Raw genomic sequence first — 22559 nt, forward strand, 5'->3', positions numbered from 1 at the left:
TTCTGTAAAACTTTAATTTATTCCCCCCCAAGTATCCAGAATATGCCCTTTTGATGAGAAGAATGTGACAAAAAAAAAAAAAATGAGTACCAGCATAACTATTCACATGGAGAGGAAGAAAATAAAAGCACATACTACCCGATTACACAGAAAACAACCCAAAAGTCCTATTTAATGGGATAGTGCAAGTTAACAGCATGTCTCTGGCAATGATACCTTCATTTGGATTATAGAAGTTTTACAGAATAGAGTTAGATCAAAAGTCTAGACGGGTCTCTGATATTTTACTCTAGCATTAGGAACATAACTTTTGAAAGATGCTGTACAGAATGACCCACCAAACAAATGTATTTACAAGCCCGGGGAGAAAGGAAAAAAAAACCAACTTATTTTTTCAGTTTATCCCAAATAAAAATACACAGAATTATGAAAATATAGGGTTACTATTTCCACCACACAGAAGTCAATGCTGCTGTCTGAAAGGCTTGCAAGATTATTTCAAGTTTTTAAAGTTCATCTTTTTCTCTCAATAAGGTGTACCTATGTTCACTGGGTGCTAGTTTCTGGAACGAACTCTCTGGTGGGCTGCTTGCTAAATCTTGAATTGGCTGAAAAAGAACACAAAAGTATGTTTCATTAAGTAAAGATACTCTAAGATTATTGCTTATGAGAAATGAGACTAAGAACAAACAGAACACTAAGTTTCTTGAACTGGATGGAATGAATTTCTTTTATATACTCAGAAATAACTGGTTTAAAAAAAACACTTAAGGTTGCTTAAAGGGGAAGGCCCATCCACACAGACCCTTAACATCAAGGAAATACCCAGTTAACATTTCCTCCTTTAACACATCTTCACCACCACACATGAGCCTAGACAGATTCTGATCCTCCTAAGACCCAATCACCTCCAATGTGTACAGTAACAATACTCTCACCACATTTCTCACCAGCACACTAAATGCAAAACCTTAACTCTGACCTCAAACTTCAACATATATGTGCATTACTGAATAGTATGGTTATTTTCCTATGGGGAAGTAGGAGACAAGTACCTTAACCACAAGACCATCCTATAATGCAAACAGCATGTGATCATGTAATTACTTTGTTTCTCAGTACTCTGCAGAAGTGGTTATGGTGCAACAGTCCCATTTTACACATATATTTGTCCTCGTCTAGGAGATGGTGTGGCTAAGTGAATGAAACTTGACTCCATCACATTCATGACCCATGTTCCATTCCCAGAGGTGCCAAATACTATGCACGCTCAGATCCTCAGTTACCTTGTCTGTAAAATGGGGAGGAAGATACCTGAAGATACCTTGCTCCATAGTAAGGTCTGTGAAGCACATGATTAAGATAAGAACATTTAGATCTGGACATTGGTGTGTTGGGAAGGGAGAATTTGGTAAAGGAGATGTCAGAAGGCTGGCATCTGGAATGGGACAGAGTTAAGGATGTGTACATGTGCAGTAGTTGTAGTAATAGTGATGTGTGTTGTTCTGAGTAGGAACAGAAGGTATGTACTGGTAGGTGGCTTAATTTTTGATTTCTTAGCTGAGTCCCACACATGCAGTAACAAAAGCAAAGTTCTGAACAAAGCTGTCTGAATATTAATTTCCTAGGAATTTTTTTTTATGTTTAAGTGGGTTGAGTGAGGGGGATCCTCAGAGCAGTGTCACAGAAATGCAGAGATGATGGACAAAATTTTATCTCAAGCTGCACTTCTCTGATTGATAAAACCTTCTCCACCAGAATCTACACCTAAACCATCTGTTTAGCCACAAAAACGTGTAGTTGCTTATGGAGAAGAGTCTATATGTTGGCTACCTGCTGCTGTGTAAGTTTTCGGTTATGACAAATAACGGCAAAAATGCCCCTTATCCTAAAAAGTTGGTTAGCCATGGCTGTGCCAAATCCACTGGAGATTCTTCTGTCTGCCAATAAGTCAGACTGTCACTGACAAATTTCAAACAACTGCAAAAGGCTTTTATTAAAAATGTATACAACACAAACTATACAGACAATTCAAAGGCCACCTGTACATGGAGAAAGACAAATATATGCCTCCTAGTAAGCAGAGTTTGTCACATACACACACATAATAGCATGGTGCTGTTTGAAGGGTTATGTAATGTATACCAATTGGACACATATACATACTTATACGTGTGTTTTGATGGCCTGGAGAAGGAAGACGAGAGGGAGGCAGTGAAAATAGGCGGCTATTCTAGGCAGCAGGGCTGTCTGTGTGCAGAATTCCCTCAGGAGTATTCATGTTGCCTTTACTGGTGGTTTCCTTGGTTTTCAGTGATTGCATAGACTGGAAACACACCCAAATAACCTTTTTTCTAAATGAACTTATTTTGTGGGGGAACATATAGGAGGGACAGCATGACCTAGTTAAATTTTCACGAGAAAGTAACTTTTGAGACTCGATTTCCCAATAACAACATTGCACTGTAATAATTTATGCAAAACATATTTTCTGCACATAAGTATTTGTAGATATGTATGTCCACTCATTGATATCTACCTGTTTGTAACTAGTGGTTAATCTCTGGATAGCAGAGAGGTTCATACAAGAGTAGAGCAGGCAGGACCTGGTAAGTTGCAGAGGCGGCTGGGGAGCTGCAGAAGTAAGCCCCGTCTAGCATGCCAAACCCTCAGGCAGTTTATCCATATACTGTGCAGAGCTACACAGCAAGGCAGGTGGAACTTGCTACAATATTCTTCTCCTGCCTGGGGAGTCGGGTGTCCCAGGTGGACTGACTTGTGTATAAGCAAATACCTTAAAACCAGCTACAAATGGTTGGTTTATACACAAATATACACAGTCTGGATTTGTATTTTATGATAAAATACAGGATTGTGCCTTGAATCTGCATTCTGTACATCATCTCGTATAGCTCGATAACAGTTTTAGCACCAACCCTTTCAGCTAGATACTTACACATTTAAATTTTGAGTACAGATTCTTCCATTATAATCAAAATACTAATGGCAAGCAACTACAGGACATAGAATTGGGGAGTGAAAGAGCAATAGGTCTCATTTACTGATTACTAAACTTGCTTTAATGCTGTAATAGTCATTAATCCAAACCGGAAGTACAGACTATAATGAACAATTCATCAATCAAAATTTCCTCTCAAGAGCCCTGCCTCAGTAGTAAAAAAAATCACAGCACATTCAGAGCAAATGTGCAGCTATTAAACTATTTTTCTCTTGGAGAGCCAAATAACTTGAAACCTAGAAATGCTTGTAATCCCACTGAAAGCTGGAATTTCAGACATCAGACTATGTACTGGAACATTTCTGCAGTAGTAAAAAGATGTTTTAGATGCCTTCTCTCATAAGTCACCGTGATAAAAGACACAGATTATTTATCGGAAGTCCTTACATTTCTGCATGTGGAACTTTAAGGTCCACTGCCTTCAATAAAGTGGAAAAATAATGTGATTTGAGGATAAAAGTCGTGGTGAGCTATCAAGAATAAACTTCATATTTAATCTCAAAATAAATTCACCAGAATGGAAATGGCATTAAAAGACTTCAGATTTCCACAATGAATAAAAATGTAAGAGGCAGAAAATGACACCAGCATCTTTTAGTGAGGAGGCATATCTTTTTTCTTCTTTTTAAAACGAGTTTTGCTTTATTAACTGCAGACAGATATTATTGTGTGCAAGGAAGGTGCTCAGAGATGACAACAATAAGAGGCCAGATGTGTGTCTAAATTAGGTGGCTATAAATTCTAGTGTCAGAAGATGTCTCATACTAGATGGCTCATTGATCTAGCAGCTAAAGGCATAACAAGATCCAGTGGCTGGAATTTGAAGTCAGCAAATTTCAAACTGGAAAAAAATGCTTACTAATCTGTTCTGTAACTATTGCTCTTTGAGATGTGTTGCACACGTCAGTTCCAGTTCAGGTGACTCACAAAGCAGTTCAATCCTGAGGATGGATCGAAGTCTACCTGAATAATGATGGAAGGACTATGCATCCAAATCTGGCATCATCGCTAGACTGTTGAGAGATGGCCTAATGAGATGCAAAGGTATGTACCAATGACCAAGCTGCAGCTCTACAAATATCCAGAATAGGCACTTGAGTGAGAAAGGCTGCGTGTGATCTCGTTGAATGTGCTAGTAGCACAAACATATACAGAAGGAAATGCACAACGAGATTTGTTGACATGAGACCGGAAGGTCTATCATCCTGTCCACAACCATCATGAACAGTTGTGAGGATAACCTAAACAGTTTAGTCCTGCCCAAGTAAAACACTAATGCTCCCCTAACATCCAAATGTGTGGAGCCACTCTCTTCATTCTTATAAGCATGAGACTTTGGAAAGAAAGAAAGTTTGTAAGTAAAGTGCCTGACTGATGTGGAAGTGAGAAACCACTTTGAAATTTTGGATGAGGGTGTAAGTATACCTTGTCCTTGTAGATGTTTGTATATGGTGGGTCAGATACTCAGATTCTCAATTCTCCTACTCTCCTTGCTGAAGTAACTGCCACCAAAAAGGCAACCTTCACTGAAAAATGCAGCAACAGGTAGCCAGCGGCTCAAAGGGCTGTCGCCTTAGCTTTGCTAATACCAGGCCTAAGTTTAAGGGGGAATAGGATCCTCTATTTGGGGGTATAGATGGTTCAGACTCTTCAAAAACTGACTTTGGACTGGAGAAAAGTAAGCAATTAGCAATCAGAGGATGGAAAACAGAGAGCTGCTAGTTCCTGATGGAACTAATGCCAAGACCTTGCTGCTTCAGGAAGAACACATAGTGAAGCACATGTTGTATTGGAGCCCAGCCCAGCCCAGCACTTTTTTGCTGAGACCAGCAGGAGAATCTTTTCCACTTCAACAGGTAAGTGTATCTAGTAGAAGGTTTTCTGCTATTTAGGAGGATGTTTTGTATGTTGCTTGAACAGATATTCTTGTGTGGTGTTAGCTATAGAGCATCCAACTGAAAGATGAAGGAGGTGTCCATGGTCCTGTGAGATCAGGTCTGCTTCTGGTGGTAATGGAACCCTGGTTGAGAAGCTAACCAGAGGGGAAAACCAATGCTGGCGAGGCCATGCCAGTGCTATGGAGGATCGTGTGAGCATGGCCCTGTTTGATTTTTAACACTGCATAGGAGTGGAACTAGAGGGTAGACATAGGGCATCGGGAAGGTGTCCATTAAAGTCTCTGGATGGTGACATCTCATGAACAAAATTGGTGACACTTCCTGTTGCGCTGGGATGCAAACAGGTCTATGTGGGGGGGAATCACCCCAAGCTTGAAAAATGTATCTGACTATATCTGGACAGAGATCACTCGCAGTGACTGGTGAAAGATCTCTTCATTCAGTTTGCCAGACTGTTCTGGACACATGGCAGGTGGGAGGCTCTGAGGTGGACTGAGCTGATGATGCAAAACACTACTGCCATTTGGCATAGAAGTGTCAATCTTGCCCCTCCCTGGCTGTTCACATAGAACATCACAGTGGTGTTGACTGGAAGAACTAGCAAATTCCTTGGGAGAGGAAAGCATGACAAGCTAGATGAATGGCTCTCAACACTTACATTTATATGGAGAGCCAAATCTTGGCCAGGCCAGAGACCTGAAGCCTGTAGAGTCCACAGATGAACTCCCCAACCTAGGGTGGAAGCATCTGTAACCAGAGACAAAGTAGGATGTGGGGAAACAAAGGGGTACTCCCATAAGTATGTTGGTTGGGTCCATCCACCAGCCAAAAGAGGCTAAGACTTCTGTGGGCCAGGGCCGCCTGGGGGGGAAGTGGGGCAATTTGCCTCAGGCCCCGGGCCCTGCGAGCCCTGACTCGGTGGCAGTCCGAGTCTTCAGCGGCATTTCGGCGGCGGTCGGGCCCTTCAGTGCTGCCGAAGACGCGGAGCGACTGAAGGGCCCCCTGCCGCCGAAGACCTGGACCGCCGCCAGGTGAGTACAAGAGCCGCAGCTCCCCCACTTTGCCCCAGGCCCCCTGAATCCTCTGGGCGGCCCTGCTGTAGGCACTTAAACCAACGTGTCCAGTGAATGATGAACTGGGGAATACACCATACTCAGCCAGTTCTGCAACTTAGTGAAACACAGCCTGGTATGCCAAACCACATATGTACATGAAGCTATGAGGCCCAGAAGCCTGTGGCAATTCTGTGCTGTCGTGGTGGGATGGACCTTCAGGTGTAATGAAATGTCTGGAGGAACGCCCTGGCTTCTGTGGAATCCAAGACAGCTGCTATAGGCTCTATTCTCTGAACATGTGAGAGGATTGACTTTTCTTCCCTGATCAGCAAACCCGGTGGATTGGATCTTGGCCATGCTGGATATCATTTGGCTCTTGGAAAGGACTCTCACCAACCAGTCATCCAGCTATGGAAACACCTGATTTTCTCAGGAACACAGCCACTTGCCATGCACTTTGTAAAAACAGGAGGTCGCAGATGGCCCAAATGGCAGAACTGCAAACTGACAGTGGGATTAGCTGATCATAAATCTGAGGAATTTCCTGTGCCGTTCATGTATTGCCACATGAAAACACTCATCCTTTAGATTGAGTTCTGGATACCAGTCAGCAGGATCCATAGAGGAGATAATCAGAGTGACCATGTGAAACAATTTTCTTTATGTGCTTGTTCAGCTCTAGCAAGTCCAGAATGGGTCTGAGACATCCTTTTGCTTTTGGAATTAGGTAGTAGTGAGAATAAAATCTCTTTCCTCTGTAAAAAGGAGGAAATTCCTCTATGGCTCCCAATAGGAGGAGAGATTGCACCTCCCGAAGAACTTCCTCATTAAAGTGGTCCCAGAAAAGGGACAGGGAAAGGGGCAAGGATAGAAATAAACTCAAGGGTGTATCCCAGCTCCTTCATGCTTGAGACCCACTGGCCTTAGTGATATGGCTTCAAGCACTTAGGAAGTGGGATACTGTGTTGGAAAAAACAGGGGCAGGAGAAACTGATACTACAAACTGGTAAGTTACTCTCAACAAGAAGGTTGAACTGACTGCTTGGTGTTTCAAGGCTGTCTGGATGATGATCTCACCGTGGCTGAAAAGAAAGGAAGAGGTGGTCTCCTCCCGTAACTTTTCCCTTTCCTTCTAGATTGGTCCTGGTGCCGAGACATACCAGAATAAAAATGGTGATACTGCTGTGGATAGAACTGCTTCTTCTTTGGGAGGGGAGTGTAAATACCCAAAGACTTGAATATAGTCCTGGAGTCTTTAAGATTATGAAGCTTGTCATCGGCCTGCTATGAAAAAACCTTTGTCCCTCAAAAGGGAGATCCTGAATGGTCTGTTGGACCTCCTGAGGAGGACTCGATGACTGGAGCCACGAACATCTGTGCATTGTAATGGCCAATATCATGGCTCTGGCAGCAGAGTCAACACCATCCAATGTAGCCTGAAGCAAGGTCCTGGTTACCAACTTTCCTTTGTCCACTACTGCCAGAAGCTCTTGTCTGGCCTCCTCTGGTAACTTCTCTGCAAATATTAAAACATTGCCCGGTGGCAGAAATTATAATGTCCCAGCAATGCTTGCTGATTAGAAATCTGGAGTTGTAGTCCAGCTGTCGAATAAGCTTTCCTGCCAAAAGATCGAGCGTCTTTGCATCTTTTGATTTTGGGGTAGTTACCCACTGACCATGGTGTTCGCTCTTGTTAGCAGCTGAGACCAAAGACCCTGGGGATGGGAAGGTGTGATGAGGTATACAAACCCCACACTTTAAGGCTGCTCTGGACTCAGCCATCCCTGCCCGCCATACCTACAAGAGATGCACAGACTGGAGGAGGAGTTAAAAGGGAGCAGAACAGCTTACTTATGGCCAGGGAAGAAAAAGGACCATTACCTTGCAATGCAACTCCTAAGGGAAGGGCTGAGGGAAGGCAGGATCTCTTTCACAGCAACTGCTTGAAGTTCCCTCCCTGAGGGAAGGGAGGACCTGCTTCTGATAGACCCTGAGAGGGAGGCATTTCCCCTCTCATCTACTAATCCAGTTTGTGTGTGTTGATTCCCATGTTTTGTTTAGGGGCTGCCCCTGAAGGGGAAAGACTTAGAACCGGCCTGGCTGGAGGCCCCAGGCATGAGAGGATGCAGCTGCTGCCCTGAGAGAGAGAGAGAGCTGCCATGCCATGTCCGACCGTGAAGCGGTGCCAGGCAGTGAGCTGACCCCTTCACACTGTCTTGTTACAGACCGCGGACAACAGTGGGGTGGTAGGAAGTGGCCCAGGGAGGCACCTTTAAAGTGCACCTGGGTGTCAGGAGCTCAGGCTCAGAGGCTTGCATGCTCCCGGACTAGCATGATCAAGGACAGCTGCTGCTAAGCCTGGTGCCTGCTCCAGTGGGTGGTACAGCCATGTTGGAGGAGCTGCCTGCGCAGGGCGCTGGCTCCTGTGAGTGACGGCCCGACGTGTCACAGCTTTCGCTGCATGTCAAAGGGCTTATACGCTGACCACTAGGCAACATTCCCCTTGAGTGAAGACCATCAAACGAGGTGTAAAAATGTTCAACCCCCTCTAAGGGGACATAATACCCCACTCAGACCTTTTTGCTGTAGGAGGCAATGAAGATGGTGTTTACCACAATATTTTTTGGGGCTCCAGAATAGCCTCAAGTGGGTACTGCCTCTTGAGAAAGCTCCACAGATCTCAAGATATGAACCAATCTGTGTGTGGCCTCCTGTACCACTTCCACCTGGATATCTAGGGAGGAAGTCACCCGCTTTAAAAGGTTCTGGTGGGCCCCAGTGAGGAAACAGCAGACATAACCATCTCGTTGGGCAATGAGGAGGAGGAACCCAAGACTGCCTGAGGTGGAGCTTCCCCCAATTCCTCCAAAGGGGGAATTCACTGAGGCAGACTGCTCACGTTCGGTACCAGGCCTGGTACTGAGAGCAGCTTCTTGCAGCTTTAGCCATGCAGGATCATAACATCTACTGGAGGACATAGAGGGCAGATGGTGCACAGATGGTTTGGAGGCAGGAGGAAACCTGCCTGGGTTCCAATACCGCCATCAATATTGCACTGGAGCTCAACTTCTTCCCAACCATGGCTACTAGCCGACCAACAGGGATGCTCCACTAGATACCAGAGGTTAAAGCCTCTTGAAGGAGAGCAATGGCTTATGTGATGTGGCTGCGACACACAAGATCCGACTTCCCCCTTGGACAATGAACTTTAGTCATCCAACCAGGTAGGTGCAGTGTCTCTTGGTGCCAGGGAGCAGTGACAGGAGTCCAGAGAGGATGGCATTAGGGGAATCATAAGCTGGCTTGCCTCTCGATGGCACTGCACGAGTGGGTACCAGATTGTCTGGAGGTAGCAGTTGTACTGGGTACAGAACTCCAGTAGCCAGCAAATCCACGTGAGTGTCCATCAGTACTGGGAGAGACGTTTCTTGGTCTGCCAGTGATGCCAGCACTCAGCAGGTATATGCCTTAAGTGTTGACAGCACCAGGAGATTCTGTTGCTGCTACTGCTGAGCCAAAGACGACGCTGAACAGGATGGTGCTCCACTTAGAGGTTGATCTCAATGGCACCATTATCGGCGCTGAAGTCGACGACCTCTCTTGAGGTGGTATCTGTACCACAGAGTGCCTCAGCACTATGCGCGCTCCATTCTCCTTCCCAACATGATTGCTGGAGTTCAGTGCCAGGGACCTTGATTTCCTGGATGATGGGTCTCTGGATGCTGTCCTCTGATGCTGCTTCTTCAGTACCAGAGAAGGAGATTGCCACAGACTCAGCCTGGACAGGGGGAACACTCCTGACTAAAGCAGAGTTGTGCAGTGCCTGCCCTGAATGGGAAGCCTCTGAGGGTGGGCACAGGGCTGCCTCCATAAGAAAGTACTTCCCTGTCTTTTTTGGGCTAAGTCCCTGTAGGTTTGGCATCTTTCTCTGATGTGACCTTTTTCTAGGTACTTCAGGCACCAATAGTGCAGGCTGTTGACCAGAACTGTCTTCTTACATGCATTGTAAAGTCTGAAACCTGGGGACCAAGGCAAGCCCTGGCAATGGTACCAAAAACTGAAAGGAACGGAAATGTATGGTAGTAAAAAAGGAAACCTATTAGTAGGAAAAAAAACCCCTACACTAAGATTGTATACTATCAACTATTGACAAGTACCAACTACATACAATAAAAATACTGAGAAAGAGGAAAACACTTGCAGTAGCAAGGCAGAATGCTCTGACAACAGTCACAGGTGGTAAGATGGAACTGGAGGCAGCTCTTCCCTTTATATCATCCCACAACAGCATAAGTAAGCAGAGGGCACATGTGCTATCCTGATGGGAATTGCTGAGTGAAAAATCTCCAATGCTAGTGCACTAAGCAAGCACACACCTGAAGTGGAATGGACATGTGCAATCACTTGACGTCTTTTTTTTTTATTATTATTCCAGGGTTTGTCTACACTGAATTATTCTGGAATAACTCCATGTGGGGAAACTTATTCTTGAAAAAGAGTGCCTTGTTCAGGGTTAGCTTATTCTATTTTCAAAGCTATTGTGCTCTAAATTCACGTCCTACCTTAATATAAATTAATTATCAAGTGTAGACAAGCCCTTAAATACCGAGGGGAATAAACAATTGGAACAGCTCAGGGATGTGGTAAATTCTCTATCATTAAGAGTTGCAGGGCTTATCTACATTTGAAATGCTACAGCGACACAGCAGCATGGCTGCAGTACTTCAGTGTGTGCTGATGGAGGGGTTCTCCTATCGGAGTAGATATCATCTTCCTGAAAGGTAGTAGCTAGGCTGACAGAAGAATTCTTCCGTTGATCTAGCACTGTCTACGCTGGGGGCTAGGTTGTCTTGACTATGCTGTTCAGGGGTGTGGATTTTTCACACCTCCGAGCAATGTAGTGAAGCAAAATTAAAAGACCTCAGTCAAAAACAAGGGTCTTTCTAAAAGACATGCTCTAGTTCAACCACAAGTATGGGGCTGGATGCAGGAATCACTTCATGAAATTCCATGGCCTGTGTTATGTACGAGTTCAGTTTAGATAAGTAAGCAGCATCACAAAAATGACTCTAAAGCTGCCCTAAAGTGGCAGCTGAGGATTCTCCTGGTGTAGCAGTGTTCCTGCGCCAGTCCTCAGCATGCTCCAGGATTGCAAGTGGTGAAAAACAGTGTAACCACCACTGAGGTGTGCTGAACTCAGGTGAACTTGAGAATGGAGCTTCTACGACTACATTTGAGCCACACACATTGGCACAGTTGCATAAAAATAACCCAAGCTCAAAAAGATCAATTTGCTAAGAAGTAGAAAGAGCAGAAAGTACTAACAGATTAAAAAATACCAAGTCCAGCTAGTTAGATAGAAGGGGAATGACAGTCTCATGGCTAGAGCACAGGCCTGTGTGTCAGATTTGGGTTCTCTTCTTAAATCTACCACATACAGTACTTTCTTTCAAATGTGGGCAAGTGACTTAGCCACACTGTGTCTTAATATTTCCATACTGCACAAGAGTGTTGTGAGGGTTAATTAATTAATGCTTGTGAACTGTGTTGAAATCCTCTGATGCAAAATATTAATATGAGATTTAACAGGTATGTGGCCAAAGAATATTATGCTTGGGCCAGCTGCCAAGTGAGTTCATAAGAAGCACATTCTTGAAACTTTCCTTAGGGCAAAGACAAGTCAGTTAAGGGAGTATAAATAGAGGCTTGGAGTAGAAGCAGAGTTTGTCCCAGGTTCACCCAATGAGTGGACTGAAGAACCGAGTGCTTTGCTGAATTCAATTCACCTCATACAAGTCCACTCAGTATTCTTGTTCAGCCAATCACTCAAACACACAAGTGTGGTTACATTTGCAGGAGATAATGCTGCCCGCTTCTTGTTTACAATGTCACCTGAAAGTGAGAACAAGCATTCGCATGGCACTGTTGTAGCCAGCACTGAAAGGTATTTACATTACGCTAAACATTCGTATGCCCCTTCAGGCTTCGATTTGTAGGCTCTAAAGTTTTACATTTTTATTTTATTATTATTTTTTTTTTACATAACTGCACTCAAAAACAGAACAATCTACATTTATAAGTTGCACTTTCACAACAAAGAGATTGCACTATAGTACCTGTAAAAGGTGAATTGAAAAATACTATTTTTTAAAAATCTTTTTTACAGTGCAAATATTTGTAATAAAAATAATATAAAGTGAGCACTATGTACTTTGCATTCTGTGTTGTAATTGAAGTCAATATATTTGAAAATGTAGAAAAATATAAAAAATATTTATAATAAATTTAAATTGATATTCTATTATTGTTTAACAGTGCGATTAAAATGACGATTAATCACTACAATTTTTTAAATCTCATGATTAATCGGAATTATTTTTTTAATTGTTTGCCAACCCTAAATTATATTACTACTAATAGAAAGTACTCATGGAATTCAGACAAAGTAAAAATGGATTCCTTACAACTTCATGTAATATTGGTAAAAGAGTCCATAAACAATTGGTTTTATTTAAGCCATACTATTTTCAATCACTGAATTGTTAAAATGAACAGATCATATCACACCAGCAGAACAATGCCAGTTCCATTCAGAATGTTCCAAATCATAGAAGAGTTAGTTTAACTCAAGGTGACAAAACGAGCGATATTACAGGTATTAAAAAAAGAAGGGTTTCCATATGAAGAAATAAACATTTCAGTTTTTTTTTCTTGTTCAGTAAGAACACAAAAATGTGGGATTTTTCTCAATTTAAGTATGTTCTGAGATTTATCAGTGCTGGCTTGTAGTGTTTTAAAATATTGCTAGGTAGATATGGCTACATACTATATTTTCCATAAACAAATTTCTCACACACAATCTTACACACCAAGCTAATGTAAAAGCACTGTTTTCATGCTGAGAAAGAATAAATGGTTTGCCCAAACAGCCAGATACAAATGCATTCATTTCTGTAAATCTTACCTGACCAGGTGCTACATCAGTTGGATCTGGTCCATGATGAAATTCTCTGTGCAATTTTCCGGAGTGCAAATCTAGTACAAATTGTTTGAGTTTACCTGGAATTCTGAAACAAAATCCCCCCCCACAGTGAACATATGATAAATAAGTACACAATCTTCAACAGAAAAGTAAAGTATATTGTTTAGAGTAGCCCACATTTCTCCTGTGCATCAGATACAGTATGTTCACTTTAAGTGATTAATTTATGGTAGAAAGCTAAATGGATGTATGCTTGTGTTAAACTATTCTACCAGTTTTTTTCTTCTTCCCTGCTATGTCCTGAGGGCACAGCAAGTATTTCTTCCCTTCAATAATTCCCACAGAGTTGTCCTAGCCAATAACTTCATTGTATGCTCAATTCAGCTCCCCACTACCCAGGCTGCAGAAGAGAACAGCAGGTTCCATTATGATTTCAAACCGGACAGCAGAATTTGATGTGGCTGGATGGCCAAAGAGCACTACTATAAAGGCAAGGGTAGTTTTCCATTTTGCCCTTGGGGCAGTTCCTCTCTAAAATCAGACCCTGTCCAACAGAATAGCTGGGCTTGCAAATTACTGAGATGCTTTAAGATTTTACCTTTTATTTTAAAAACCATGAACTGTTCACAAGGTCACTTCTGACATATCTAGAGGTCTCCGAAGTTCACCTTTATCCTATGGGACTGTCCATGAACCTGCCAATTTCTCTCATTTATGTCAGACAAATGCATTACCCTCACTGCTTGTTGACACAAGCACTAGCTGTTACTAGTCAGATACAGACTATGAAACAGAGGAAAGAAAGATGTTTTTGAAAAGACAAAGAAGACCTTATAATAGTTTGAAGTGAACTACAAATCCACACGACAGCTATAACTGATAATTATGTACATAACTTATTATAGCTGTGCTTAAATTTAAACTATTACTCTATTGCAAATTGCTTGCAAAGTGTTTTGTTAAAAACCAATTGTGTGTGCCGTGAACATGCTATTCTGCATAAAATATTCATGAGAGTGCAATAGTAAATGTAACAAAAACAGTTTTAGGATTTTCCTATTAATCGAAATGTACTAAGGCTTATATTATATTATAGGCAGATTACATTTTAAGAATAAGTCTGCTGGAATTTGGATGAGAAACTGACAACGATCACCAGATTCCTGCCAAACTCCGCTGCAACATTGCATGGTGGGGCTCCAGAATAAGACACAGAGGTCAGGAAGCCTGATTGCAATGTTTACATCATTCCATGGAATCTACAGTACAAGCAACCAAGGGTTCTGCCAGATACAATGATTTCTTCTTAGCCACAGTGTCTGTGGTCAGCATTGCTAACAGATTCCATTCACATTTGGTCTTAGTAACTTCAGACTTGGGGCAATTGCCATGTTTGTAATTTTTGTGCTTTTGTTCTTTAAATTTGGGTTACATTTGTCTAGCACCAGAACTGACACACAGCATAATCTTTCCAAGAAGGCTTGCAGTGGATGTTAAAGCTTGAATAGGTACAATGGGACTCAAGCAAATGTATGAACACAGTATTACAGTGACTGCTTACTCAATTCACATCATTTGCATGCATAAATACATAATTTGCATCAACATAGCAACTGCACATCCAAATTAGCGCTGCAGCTGTATGCATGCACTTTAGTAAAATCAAACCATGACTATCCAGTCACCACACTTGGCAACATATTTCCATTTATTTTTGACATGTTACATTGAATACAACTCTCAAGAAGAGCTGGATTTTTTGGCCAGATTAAATACAAACAGAAGATAATCATATCCTCACTGTTCTTCCAGTTGTCTCTGACATTAAAGATATCAGGACAAATCCTTTGGTCTAAATTGTCATAGTTCTGCTGAAGCCAATAGAGCTATGACAATTTACATCAGCTGAGGGTCTGCCCTCTGCTGCCAAAACTCTAGGAAACCAGCTCAGAGTTGACAGTCACTTTATCATCAAACATCAGTTCCCTTTAGAAGAGTTTGTACAAGTGTCTCATTCAGAATTGCACATCTGTTAGCTGTAGAGCCCTCACATGACTTTTCATTTTGGACCTATGGAATAACAGAAACTTTGCCTGTGCAAGACAAAGGGTCCTGTGGTGAACCCTTACTTTTATTTAGATGTGTGTGGAATGGGTGTTGAATAAGTTTGGGGTGTAAATTATTTCCTATTCATTAAGCACTGACTATGAACTCTATGCTGCCCAAAACAGGATAAAAATCAGCTCCTAAGAGAACCAATAGGAAACTAAACAGGTACATGGATAAAGCTAACAGTGATTAACGAAAAAGTGCAGTTTTGTGACCGCAATTCAATGATCAAGTTACACACAGTTTGCTCACTCACTATGCAGGGTTGTTGATGGAGAGATGCCTTTCAGCGGCTTTTGCCAACATTATGTGGGAAAGCTCACAGTGATATAGAGGGCAAGGTAGATAGGTGTGGCATAACATAGGAAAAACTATTCTGCTTGAATAAATTTCATGTTGATTTATTTATTTATTGCAATTTATAACTTATAAAGAGGTACCCAAACTGGCACTCTGGACACCGTGGATGTTACTGAAAGCAACAATACAACAAGAACAAAAAGCAGCAAGTCCCCAGAAAATCTCCAGCAAAATCTTCCCCAACACAATCAGGATTTTCACCATCAAACTTCCACTCCCCATAAACAATCAGCCCCGCCAGGGCCCAATCCCTTCACCCAGTTGGCTACAAGAAAGGCTTTACAGTGGGCCCCTTAGAGATGATGCTCTAGTGCCAGTCACCTCTCTCTATTCAACTGAGGAGGATCTAGCACAAGCATCTTTGCTGACCACTGTTGTGGCAGCGTGTGAGAGAGACATGGTCTCTCAAGTAAGTCCCAAACCATCTAGTTAGAAATACTACTTTATTTAGAAAAAACTGAAGAGCAGGGATTAAATTGATAATCCATCTATTTTATACATGTTAGGCAGATATTATCCCAACAAATCAGCCATATTCCACTGACTATGAAGGCAGACTATCTGGTGGGAACCCATGTAAAAGGGGCTTCCCCACCAGTGGTCCATGACTAGCTCAGGAATGTCAAAGTTGCAGAAGAGAAAAACAGATGGTGACATATTGGAGGATTCTTATCACTGAATATTTTATACATATTAATTGGACAATATATCAGTTAAATATTTTATTCACTGCTCAAAAACTTTCCAAAGTAACTTGACGTTTCTATGTCGGCAGTAGATGTACCACGGTACTAAGAAATATGAAGGATAATTGAGGAACTGGAACTTGCAGCAGCATTTAAAACTTGGGGCCAGCTTCTCAGCTGATGTGTATCAGCGTAGATCCTACGCCCCCAACCTCAGCTAATAAAATATTTTACCTACTTCCTGTCATGTAATATTGGTTACAGCATTTAAACAAATATGCCACAAGACGATACGATTTGCAAAAGAAAGGAAGGGTTTACTTACGCTAAATCACTGAAGTCTGGAAAGACATACATGTGCCTAAAACTATCAATAGCAATAACTGGACAGTCTGCTGGAGTCTTCTGAATATGAAGGAGTGGGTGTCTGAACTTATCACAATCAGCATGCAGAAAGTTTATTGTACCTTAAAAATGAGAATATAGACCAAAATTTACATTAGATATTTGAATGTGAAAATATTACGGTGTTGGTAAATTTATGAATAAAATCTGCGGCATTATGTACATTACAGTAACAAACCCAGATGAAGGAATGAATTTAAACAAGCAAACACATTAAAACAATAAAAATTTTCTGAGAAATTGTTTTGGTTACAATATAATATAGGTTACAAAATGTAAGTTTATAGGTCATAAGAATTCAACTGTATGAATCCCATATATAAAATAAGCATTTCTGAAGTAAATGTTTATTATAAATAGTTTATATTTCTATATCAGAAGTGCCCAGAGGAGCCAATAGGTTCAGGGCCTCTTTGTGCTGAGCTCTATAGAAGTAAAGATGTCCTTTGCCCTGAAGAGCTTTAAAATTAGAGTGCTGCTCTAACTACTTATGCAATTTTTAGCATTTGGCTGAATAAAAAATGTTAGTATGCCTACAAAGTGACAGGGTAAGGCAATAATAATTAGTGACCTTTTTCACTTATTAATTGTCGTGCCACTTCCTGCTGGAATTTTTCTAAACTCTCCAAATCATCTTTCATGTGGAAAAGTATAAGAAAAGGAAGGCCTTCTTCTGTCAACTCCTGCAGAAAGAAAGATATCAAATAAGAAACAAACCTGACTTCTTCCAATACACAACATATATTTTATGCAATTCTAGTGATATTTCTAGTTAGCTAGGACTTCAAACTTTACAACCAGTTGATAGAAGAGGATAGTCAATAATGAGGCAGGAGACGTAATACAAAATAATTAATACGAGGTTTAACTAAACTGCAGTACAATTTACAACCAGGTACAAAATAAAGTAACTACTGCCTCAACCTTGCAAAACAAAAAAACCACACAACCCCGTATCTCATTGATTTTGCAACCTTACTGGCCAATACCAACCGTTCCTTTCTTCAGTATCTAAATTGACTAGTAGTCAACTTTCAGATTTATTTCAATCTATTGGTGATCTTTAAAGCCCTAAATAACATGGGATTCGCTTATCTGAAACATTACCTATACCCCATCACAACAGTTCAGACCTTTTTGGAGGCGCTTGCTCTTTATTTCCAGGGTGAATCTCTCTACAGATGGTGTTCGGGCTGTCTTAGTAGATGGCATAAACTTTCAGAATTGACTCCTTCAGTTTAGCAGAGCACAAGTTCAGCTAACTTGAGGGTATTATGCAAGACTTACCCAGTTTATCCTTCCTTTGATTTTATTCCCCCATCCCTGCATATTTTTTCCTTTTCATGGATTGCTGTTTTGTACGTGTGGGAGAGCTCATATTGTGCCTATGTGATTAAATTTTCATGTACATTTTGTAAGATTACCCTATGGTATGTTGTCCCGTGCTTTGCCCATCATTAAATGACTTAAGCAATGATGCTTCCACTGTCTCCTTTGGGTATTACACAGATTTATAGATATGACTGTTCTACAGATTTATAGATCTCCGTGTTAGGTAATATTTCCTTTGGAGGTTGCTTCTTTAAAATGGTGTGGCTGAACTCAATTAACTTTGAGATAAATCCCTTTTCTAACGTGTACTCCTACTTCATATTCTCTGCTTTCCTTAGACTTTGAGAATATTTTGTCCATTCTACCACCACATCTAACAATCTCTTGGGACATATTTTTATATGCAGAGAGATGCTATGGTAAATGCTTTACCCTACAAGTAATTGGAAAGATTTGTCTGAACATTTCTTTTTCCAAGGTGAGCTAGCTGGTTGTCATCTGAACATTCAAAAAGCTCTGTTGGAGTAAGATCAAGGTTGGTCTTTTACAGGAATTTTTAAGAACTTTCTGAAAATACCTTTGTAATTCATGTAACTCCTGTTCTAATCATCTTTACTACATGTCTACTACTTTCTCTCCCATATCAAAATAATCTCTACATTTTAACCATGTTTGCTCCTAGTCAGTTCTACTCACGTGAGACGGGTTGGGCCCTCAGTCACCCTTCATATGAGACAACAAGAAAAAGTATCTGCTTGTGCTATGATGTTTGTGGTCCCATTTCATCTCTAGCTTTTACACATTTTTCTAGAATTGAAATATGAAGTGGAGCACTTGGCTATCTAGACTGAAATGTCACCTTCCCCTCCTGGCAGGGGAAAAGCATCTTCTGCACTGTTCGCACATTCTATCTCTTTAATAATATATATTCAGTATACAACCAAGGTCATACTAGTAAAATTATTTCCCCCAAATCCCTCAAATGGCAGGTTGTCAGAGTTGGCTAGAAAGTCTGAAAACATTTGAAATATTGATGAACAGTGGGAAGTGGGAATTGCAATTCCCAACCCTCCACCGCAATTATTTTGACCATCTCTAATCATTAGCTATGTTGACTTCCTTGCTTGTCTAGAAAAAAGTGAAATCTAAGGACACCTTCATCAAAGAGATTCCTTTGGTCTTCCTGCTGACCTATCCCCAAGAATCCTGTCTTCTCTGCCAAAGGCCAGCACGTGTTGCCTAACAAATGACACATGTTACTGCAGTATTCTTCAGACTCTGAACTAAATGTCCAGTACCACTAGTGTGTACATACTGAGTTAGGCCTCCTACACACAAGTAATTTGTTCCAGTCTGGCAGCACTTTTCTGCTCCCCTATACCATTTCTGTTTCAAGGCTAACAAACACATCCAGAATTGGAGTGTTGTCTGTGGGATTTATTAAATGCAGTTCAACACAGGTATTATTTGGTTTGCCTTTCCAGTCTAATTCTCTACCGGGTCTGGATGATCAGCCAAGGGAACAGCTGCTTGTCTCACTTTTTGGACTTCTCTCCTGCAACTGCTCTTTGTTTTGCATGGAGTGCACTGAAAGATGATTTCCCCCAAGGCATAACCTCTCACAGCTTTTCTGTATGTCTTCATGGAACCATTAGCCCTTTCTAGAATAATTAGCAATCTGAACCCACGGTTCAGCATGTTATATCACATGGTTTCCTGTGACTTCTAAGTGTCTATACTTTACAAATTTAACTGCTTTCTCAACAGATTGATTAACTTGTGATCACGCTTATTTTCTTCTATTTTGAGAGATATTACTAGATTCAGTGGTATTTCTCCATTTTAAGAACAGAGAATCTCTCAGACTGGCAGAGAGCTTCAAAATGGAAGAAACTTTTTGAAGTTCAACCTCTATATGTTGTCTAATGTCACAATGAATAACCCTGCTCTGAATTCCCAATTGTGGGCCAGTATGCACACAGTATTAATCTGACATTAAAAACAATTTAAACAAAGCAAACCAGAGAAATTAATTTACCAAGACTGAGTTCAATTTAAAATTAATTTCTAATGTTTTAATGTTTAACTATCTTTTTATTTACATCATATTTTATAGCACATACTGGCAAGTCAAAGAAATACAGCTTAAAACATTGATGACAATGCTTCATACTTCTGCTCTAAAAATATTAGTCATTATATACTAAATGTCTAACTACTATACAATTACAAGCAGGCAGAAGTATCAGAATTCTGGCGGGTTTGAAATTGTTTGGCTACTGGAAGCATTGAGTTTTTAAACAAATGTTGCTAAGCAAAATGTCAATTGGGAATGACTTGGGATTGTAAGTATCTGCCCAAGTAAACAGGAGTGGAGAGTCACAAGAGCAACTAGAAAAATTGGAACAGAAACTGATACAAACTTACAATGATGAACCTTGGTTTCTAGGGATCAGAATCTGATTTCACTGTGGGAAAAGTACACTAAAAATCCATCATGCAGTTCTAAAAATGCTAAATACCTGGCATCTTTTTACATGTTGAAATGCAAATGAAGAATTAAAAATTGTGTTTAACAGAAGTTTCTGCTGAAAAGTCTAAATGCTGATTAAAAGATTACACTTAGCATGGTCTATCACACAAAATAAGTTTTTCTCTGTCTTCTCCCCCCGTTATGTAAGCTAATAGAATAATTTGAGCACAGTCAAAACTGCACAGGATACCCCACGTAGTGGAGAAAGCTAAAAAGCCCCACAAAAGAGAATATAGGATGATTCTTCAGTTTATACATCATTGTGTGGATAACACACTGCAATATGTTAGAACTGCATTGCAGTTTTTAACAGGTGCTGTAGTCTAAATGTGCTGTTTGAGTGTAGCTAATTAGCAAGTTCAATATATTTTATTTTATTTTGAATATTTACATATTTACATGTAAATTATAATTGGGGGGGGTGAATACAGAAAGGAGAGAAAACAGAAGGAGGCAGAGAATACAATGAAGGAAGGAAAAAAAGAAAACATTGAAAAGGGAACGGAGAGGAGATGAGAAATGAATACTAAGAACAATCCAGGAAAAGATACATCTTGATTTATTAAAGGAAGAAACGTGGTGGAAAACAGAAAGGGAAAGAAGGTCAAACAAAAGCAAGACAGACGTAGCAAGCAGTGTTGGTTGAATAAGGCTCAGCAAATATTAATAAATTTTACAGGTATTCATAGAATAATTTAATATTTTTGTGGCATTTAGCCAACTCTATAGCTAGTCAAATACTATTCAACAAATACATATTAGATTAATGCTTGTGGAGGCTGGCAAATATATTCAGTTAATTTTTTTCCTGCCAATCCTATTAAGTTATATTTTATATAATTTATTAAATAGAAAGATGATTGACAAAATTTTATAACTAGCTACAGGGTACAACAGTTTTATTCCTTTAAATTACTTGTGGCAACATGCCCACTGCATTTTTCACCCTGGCTAGCAGGTATATTCTTCAAGCTCACAGTATAATCATCATGAATACTATGCATACATATAATATCTTTCACATAAGGATTTTACAGCACCTCAAAATCTCTATGCAAAAGGTCTTGTATCTATTTTAAGATGGGTAAACAGTTGCACAGAAAAGTTAAGTGATACACCAAGGTCGCAGAACTATACCTACACCTATATTTCAAACAACTTTATACTCACATCCCAGATCTTATGATACTTTCAAAATGAGCCACATATCCTTATCTATAATCTCCTATACTCAACCAGTATATTAATTACCCACTAACCTCCCTCCAATTAGAGCTGAGAAACAGAGTAAACAGAAAACTGAAGTGCAACTATTTTATGCAAAAGGTAAAATAAATGCAGGGAAAGTGACTGACAGGGTGTAACTCAGTTCTAGAGAGAGACAGTTTATTTTTGAAAGAGCAGATTGATGGTTAAATGAAAAAAGCAGAAAGGTGGAAGAAAAATGCAATCCTTACCTCTCCATTCTCAAATGTAATTTCACGAACAAGAGGCACACATTTATCTTGCGTCCATGCATAAGTCAAATCAAAATTGGTCATAGAACCTAAGTATACCATATCTGGAGCATTTTCCTGTTTTTAAAAAAATGTTTTGATTATTCTTATTTGAAAATAAGTAAATACTATATTACCTAACGGGAGACCAAGTACATGACATGGAAGTTGAGGGACAGGACTGCAATGAAGAGTTGTGTTCAGACAAATGTATTACATATACAATCCCCAAACTACGGCTTTAAAGAACATTAAACAAATAGATATATACAATAGTTTATACAACCAGCTCCATTTTACAAGTTAACGTTAAAAATAAAAATCGGATACAATTTCGCATCTGTTAAAAAGGGAGGATTAGAATAAATTAATTAAGATTTATTTTAGAATTTTGTAGGGTTGTTGATAAATAATAACTTGGTCTATGAAGGATTGCAAGATTTCAGCTGTACACAGATATTCGGTTTCTTAAGAGTGGTGCTTACAAAACCACTGAAAAAATTAACAGGATGGAGAGAAACCGGAATCTCAGGGCTGATTAAACTTATATTGCTAGAGAGACATTGCTAAATTGTGGCAGGCTTTCTTTCTGTATTCTTAGTATTTGACTCTGAAGAGGACTGCATGACTTCTACTATAGTTACTTGTGGTTGGTGTCAAGTAACCAAACTGTCAAAAGCTGAG

General features: G+C 40.3%; 1 protein-coding gene across 1 annotated transcript in view; it reads right to left on the reverse strand.

Moving 5' to 3' along the window:
• The window catches only part of ERP44 (endoplasmic reticulum protein 44), a 116911-nt gene continuing 94352 nt past the window's right edge, over positions 1-22559 (reverse strand). The window contains exons 8-12 of the mRNA XM_034761406.1: positions 21837-21953; positions 17086-17197; positions 16435-16576; positions 12937-13039; positions 1-608 (exon numbers count right to left, since the gene is read on the reverse strand). Coding sequence (XP_034617297.1) covers positions 507-608; positions 12937-13039; positions 16435-16576; positions 17086-17197; positions 21837-21953 — 576 coding nt within the window. The 3' untranslated portion in view covers positions 1-506. The remainder of the gene's footprint in view (positions 609-12936; positions 13040-16434; positions 16577-17085; positions 17198-21836; positions 21954-22559) is intronic.

This window comes from Trachemys scripta, chromosome 2 (assembly GCF_013100865.1).
Source record: "Trachemys scripta elegans isolate TJP31775 chromosome 2, CAS_Tse_1.0, whole genome shotgun sequence".
NCBI classification, from domain to species: Eukaryota; Metazoa; Chordata; order Testudines; family Emydidae; genus Trachemys; species Trachemys scripta.